This window comes from Sinocyclocheilus rhinocerous, unplaced genomic scaffold (assembly GCF_001515625.1).
Source record: "Sinocyclocheilus rhinocerous isolate Xijiao unplaced genomic scaffold, SAMN03320098_v1.1 scaffold3583, whole genome shotgun sequence".
Classification (NCBI taxonomy): domain Eukaryota; kingdom Metazoa; phylum Chordata; class Actinopteri; order Cypriniformes; family Cyprinidae; genus Sinocyclocheilus; species Sinocyclocheilus rhinocerous.
In genome coordinates, this window is record NW_015648568.1 from 176,092 (window position 1) to 182,792 (window position 6,701).

At 37.2% G+C, this 6,701-nt stretch overlaps 1 protein-coding gene across 1 annotated transcript in view; it reads left to right on the forward strand.

Moving 5' to 3' along the window:
- LOC107709915 (V-set and transmembrane domain-containing protein 2A-like) overlaps nucleotides 1-4,290 on the forward strand; it is a 48,142-nt gene extending 43,852 nt beyond the window's left edge. The window contains exon 5 of the mRNA XM_016514582.1: nucleotides 3,672-4,290. Within this exon, the coding sequence (XP_016370068.1) occupies nucleotides 3,672-3,745 (74 nt within the window). The 3' untranslated portion in view covers nucleotides 3,746-4,290. The remainder of the gene's footprint in view (nucleotides 1-3,671) is intronic.
- Nucleotides 4,291-6,701: the final 2,411 nt, after the last annotated feature.

Consider the following 6,701-nt stretch of genomic DNA (forward strand, 5'->3'; position numbering starts at 1 on the left):
CGATCGCTTGTTTCAGGAAGGTTCCCGTTCAGCTTGATCACCTCGGGCCAAATTAGATCTGGCAGAGAGGAGCAGAGGGTCATGGGAGGATCCTCGTCTCCTCTCTGATACAGAGCACCACTCCCACCGCCGTAAAAATCCCGTAAATGTCATGGTGATTTACTGAATATTTCATTTCCCATTTCCTCTTTGTTGCCTTGTTTTCGTGGGTTTTATGGCCAGTGCACATCCTTGAGCTTCTCCCGTTCTCTTCTGCAGTCGAGGCAGGTGTGCAATAAGTTCAGAGCGGAATCAGATCGTATTTGCTTTGAAGTCTTCAGGCCTTGTATCGCACCTAATTTCATTGTTCAAAGGAGGTCTAGAAAAAAAAATATGAAGGAAAAACAACAGGAAATGCGGTTAAAAAATCCAGGCATATTTATAGTACTGTGCGAGAAGATGGAACACGATCAAACCTGCTAACAATAGGGCTGAGAAACTGACTTTCCGGAGAAAATGGAAGAGATTCATCATTTATCAAAGCCTTCCCATACATCCCTGCACCACAACAAAAAAAAACATTTTATTAAATGTATCCATTTCTTAACTTCCTTCCAGCGCAGAGCTGTAGTTGTGTTTCTCCGTAACACAGCTGTCAGCACATAGGTTGTTTTAAAAATACTCTGAAAAGCCTTTAGTAAGGCAGGCTGGGCTGCAGGAGGCTCCACACAATAATCCCTTATCATGGCGTAATGGCAGTTTTCAGCTTGATTTATATGGGGAGGTTTTAACAGGAGGCCTCTGTGAATAGGTAGATAGCTTCTTCTTTATTTAAACAGACCAATAAAACCAGACTATTTTGTGGTACCTGGGAGGTTTAGAGTTGTTTTGGTTGCACTTTATGTTACAAAAGTAATAATATTAGAAATATTAAGAAGAGTTGCACATATATGTGCATCAAGGGTCTGAATGTCCTCGTTGCTTGGGGAGAGATGTAAGCAAATTAAGAGTTCAGATGCAAAAGCCTCTAAGTGCTGTTTGAAATTTTATTCTAAAATGAGTATTTTTTTCTCAGGCTCCTATGTGTAGGTTCAGTAATTTCACTTTAATGGCAATAAATAGGTTTGTTTCATTAACATTAAAGTGAAATAACTGAACGTAAAAATAGGAGCCTGAGAAAAATGCTAATTTTAGAAGAAAATATAAAACGGCAATATCACCATAGAGTGCCTTTCAACCCTCACAATACTCAAAAATTTTCGTTTTAATTTCCCATTCGCTTTATGTCATGTCATAAATAGTCAGCCTGGTCTCATGTTTACACATAGGTATTAATACGTAACATTTACAAGCACAAAACATATTTTTGTATGTTTTTATTGATGCTAAAACGTACAATTTAGTTTAAATGTTTAAAATATTAAAATATCTAAAAAACTTTAAAATATTTACGTATCTTTTATATCAAGATATTCGTGTCAATGCATTTTTATCATTTTATCAATAAGCAATTTAGATTTTAGACCCCTTAACCTACCCATTTTATAGCGAATATAAAGGGATATAAAACACAATTGACCGAAATATGCAGGAAAATAACCATTTTAGTTACAATATAGCATTAAAACATTTTTTTTAGTCGTTAATCCCACTCCTACCTATAAACCTAAACATTTAGAAATTTACACTGAACAAAATTATAAATGCAACACTTTTGTTTTTGCCCCCATTTTTCATGAGCTGAACTCAAAGATCTAAGACTTTTTCTATGTACACAAAAGGCCTATTTCTCTCAAATATTGTTCACAAATCTGTCTAAATCTGTGTTAGTGAGCACTTCTCCTTTGCCGAGATAATCCATCCACCTCACAGGTGTGGCATATCAAGATGCTGATTAGACAGCATGATTATTGCACAGGTGTGCCTTAGGCTGGCCACAATAAAAGGCCACTCTAAAATGTGCAGTTTTACTGTATTGGGGGGGTCCGGGGGTGTCCGAAAACCAGTCAGTATCTGGTGTGACATCATCAGCATCTTGATATGCCACACCTGTGAGGTGGATGGATTATCTCGGCAAAGGAGAAGTGCTCACTAACTCATTTATTTATTGCAAAAGTGTCAAAAGCAGTACCAAAAGTAATACAAATGATGATGTGTTGCATCGTTGTTATGTTGTTATTCGCTGAAAATATTATCCAGATTATTTTCCCGATCCACTCCGTGAACGCGCGCACGCGCGCGCATCATTCAAACACACCTCACCAGAAACACGGCATGTCACAACATGTTACATGACAAGTAAAGGTTAAACGATTGCGGAAATTTTATTTATTTTAAGGTTTAAAGTGAAGTCTTGTTTAACATTATGTAGGCCTATTCTTGGAAACGAGCTGGCAGCAGAAATCACACAGCAAAACGAAATGTTATAATTTCATATTAAGTAAACGAGTAAACAATTTAATAATGCAATTGAAAACCAGGTAAATGATATGACAACTAAAAACAACTAATAATAAAATTAATGCCGGGAATTTTACATATTTATAAGGATTCATTTTTAGGTCTTGTCAATACGTCAGTTTTGTACGTTTAAATAATGAAAATACGTCAATATTGTACGTTTTAGTGCCTGTAAAAACATAAGTAAATGTACGTTTTATAGAACCGCATTTTACGTAAAATGCATACGAATTATCATGAGATCACGTTGAAATAGTAGACACTCAAGTACTATAGAATCATATTAGATGAGCTCCCACACATTTTTTAAAATAATTATCGGCCATTATTCGATGCATAAACCATAAGATATGTCCACCCTGTCATGGACATATATATTACTGTTAAATAAATTTTCATTGCAAAATTAAGATTATATTTTCTGAAAGGTATGATGTCCCTTTCCTAAACAGGGTTATTTGTTTGCTTTCAAATTATAAATACATAAAACATTTTATGTAAACCATGTGTTTTTAAAGAAAATCATACAATTCGCACATGCATTTTTTTTTTCTTATTTGGAGAAAACTGTGATATTTGGATGCAGTTTTTTGTTTGCATGTTACTGCCCCTACACCTAGCTATTGAACACACTGGATTATATAGATATGATTGAATTATTATTTAAAATATTATTGTAAAATATCAAGCAAGCAGGGTGGACCAGCACATGACGGGGTGGACACATAATGCAGAACACGCAAATCATGACAAAATATGACAATGAAACATTTATTCAACTTCGAAAAAAATAAAATAATAATAATAAATAATGTAATTACATCCTCAATCACATTGATCAAAATAGCATGCATCCTCTTACACAAAACTAAACAAAAAAAAAATCTAGAAAATGTATTAATTCTATTAAATGTAATAATTACATTATTTCCATATGCAACTTATTATTGTGGAACAGCTTGTAATCATGCCTGTTTGTTACAATATGTATGGAAAGACCTGAAGCGTTGCAGTTTATTTGCTGTATGAAATCTGCATTAATCATTCCTTTTTGAAGCAATTCCTTTGGACGTGCAATAAATGACGAGCAAAAACCTGTCAGTTTGAAGTATTCTTACGCTATTAGCCCAGTCATGTATAATCAAGTCTAGATGGGCACATTTTGTTTCTATTTTCGATGAAGTGCTTCTGTTTTGCCTTTCCGTTCAGTGTCCTCTCTTCTCTCCCCACAGGTACGAGGATATCCACGAGTAATGGACTCGCTGTTCTCCTCCTCACGACCGGCCTCATGAGGGGAACGCTATAGTGACTCTTTTTCCCAGAATCACTCTTATTACCCTGCTATTTGGACGGAGCGGACAGCACAGTCGTCCCTCAACACCGCACCCAACGTAGTCTAACGATCATCACCAGAAGCACCTTCCTTTCTAAAGCCTAGGAGAAGGAAACTGCCATAGCGGACACGTGCTTCACGCTCCAAATCAAACTCCGGACCGAACAAACGGACACGGACTCTTATGGGATCTTGCACCCCTTATATATATTTTTGGTTGGTTTTTGTTGACCTTTTATCTCCAGCTGTGAATTTAATACATGCTCTGAAGTTGCGAAGAGTCTATATTTGTGTAAAATATGAATATATGAACAGATATACAGTATATATAGAGAGAGAGTATTTGATTTCAAATTCCCTCCACTCTGTACAGCTGCCATTCATTCGTCGTGTATTCACATGCAAAACAGCCGTGAAGTGAAAATAACTGCATCGCGGCTTAGTACATATTCCCCCGGTTTCACAGACAAGGCTTAAGCCTAGTCCCAGACTAAAGCGTAAGTCTGAGCTGTTAAGAAACTTGCGGGGTGGACACATAATGCAGAACACGCAAATCATGACAAAATATGACAATGAAACATTTATTCAACTTCGAAAAAAATAAAATAATAATAATAAATAATGTAATTACATCCTCAATCACATTGATCAAAATAGCATGCATCCTCTTACACAAAACTAAACAAAAAAAAAATCTAGAAAATGTATTAATTCTATTAAATGTAATAATTACATTATTTCCATATGCAACTTATTATTGTGGAACAGCTTGTAATCATGCCTGTTTGTTACAATATGTATGGAAAGACCTGAAGCGTTGCAGTTTATTTGCTGTATGAAATCTGCATTAATCATTCCTTTTTGAAGCAATTCCTTTGGACGTGCAATAAATGACGAGCAAAAACCTGTCAGTTTGAAGTATTCTTACGCTATTAGCCCAGTCATGTATAATCAAGTCTAGACGGGCACATTTTGTTTCTATTTTCGATGAAGTGCTTCTGTTTTGCCTTTCCGTTCAGTGTCCTCTCTTCTCTCCCCACAGGTACGAGGATATCCACGAGTAATGGACTCGCTGTTCTCCTCCTCACGACCGGCCTCATGAGGGGAACGCTATAGTGACTCTTTTTCCCAGAATCACTCTTATTACCCTGCTATTTGGACGGAGCGGACAGCACAGTCGTCCCTCAACACCGCACCCAACGTAGTCTAACGATCATCACCAGAAGCACCTTCCTTTCTAAAGCCTAGGAGAAGGAAACTGCCATAGCGGACACGTGCTTCACGCTCCAAATCAAACTCCGGACCGAACAAACGGACACGGACTCTTATGGGATCTTGCACCCCTTATATATATTTTTGGTTGGTTTTTGTTGACCTTTTATCTCCAGCTGTGAATTTAATACATGCTCTGAAGTTGCGAAGAGTCTATATTTGTGTAAAATATGAATATATGAACAGATATACAGTATATATAGAGAGAGAGTATTTGATTTCAAATTCCCTCCACTCTGTACAGCTGCCATTCATTCGTCGTGTATTCACATGCAAAACAGCCGTGAAGTGAAAATAACTGCATCGCGGCTTAGTACATATTCCCCCGGTTTCACAGACAAGGCTTAAGCCTAGTCCCAGACTAAAGCGTAAGTCTGAGCTGTTAAGAAACTTGCACTGACTGATCTTAAAATATATCAGTGCCTTTGTTTTGTCTCAAGATGCACACCAGTAATGTTTTTTCTAAGGCATGTTAATAAAAATTACTTAAATTTCCTAATTGAAAAATGGCCTAATCCTGGCTTAGTCTAAACCCTGTCTGTGAAACCGGGCCATTGTGTCTGGATTGAGCTCAGCTTGACTTTGTGGTAAATCACGGTTGTTATTGCTTAATTTTTTTGGCATAATAAATGTGAGTGTATTCTTTTGCCCCTCCGTACTGTCGCTAACGCTGTAAACTCATGCCGCGTGAGAGTCACGTTAAGTTCACGCGTTGCATGTTGTGAGCATAGCAGTCTATGGCTGGAATCAAATCACACGCTCAATAATGCCATTTCAGAGCATCGTTTCAGTGCGATTGAAAAGATATTGTTTGTTTGGCTCTTATTTACTTTTTTTGGAGAGTGGAGGGTCAGATGAATCGATCGAAATAAATGTCCTGAGCTTTCAACCTTCTCATCGCTAAAGGTGCTACATGAGCTTCAGCGCTATTGAATGCTGTGATTGTGTCCTCCTAAACATGTATGATTCACCTACGTTTAAGTGCCGAAGATGATTGCTTTTCAGCTCTTGAAGCCGCTGTCATTTCCGCGGTTGTTTACCATCTTCAACATCATGTTGCATCATGGATTTCCACTAAAGCAGGCAAAATCAGTAGTCATTGACAATTGGTTTTCTCTCTCATCTTTTTTCTTAATTTAAAATGGAACAAGCTGAACACAATATGACACCAAAACATCATCTGCTGCAGGCGAAATGAAGAAGAAACTGACTGACAGATCTTATTCTGGTTAATCAGGGTCAGACTGAACATTTTGAGATTAATAACCAAGATACAGCTTGGAAAAAAAAAAAGCATCATAATAACATATTCCCTCATGATGATCATTTAACCAACACTGTATCATCAACAAGTCCTTTAAGGAATGTCGAGGTTTTGAAAGGAATCTGAAGCTGCGGTTGATGGAATTCATTCTGTTTGACATTCTGCTCTTGTATTTTGATGTCTTGAGGTGTTTTATATCATTTAACCAAAGACTGCTGAGATGGGCACATTGCAGTACTGTTTACAAAACACATAAGAGCCCCATGCATTATGCCGAATCTACACTGGCTTTCTGAAAACTCATTTTCTCAGTCATGGTGGAGTCATGTGTAGTGTTTGTTCCTCAGTTTTGACTTTCGAGGCAGTTGCATTGGGATTACACTTGGAATAAAA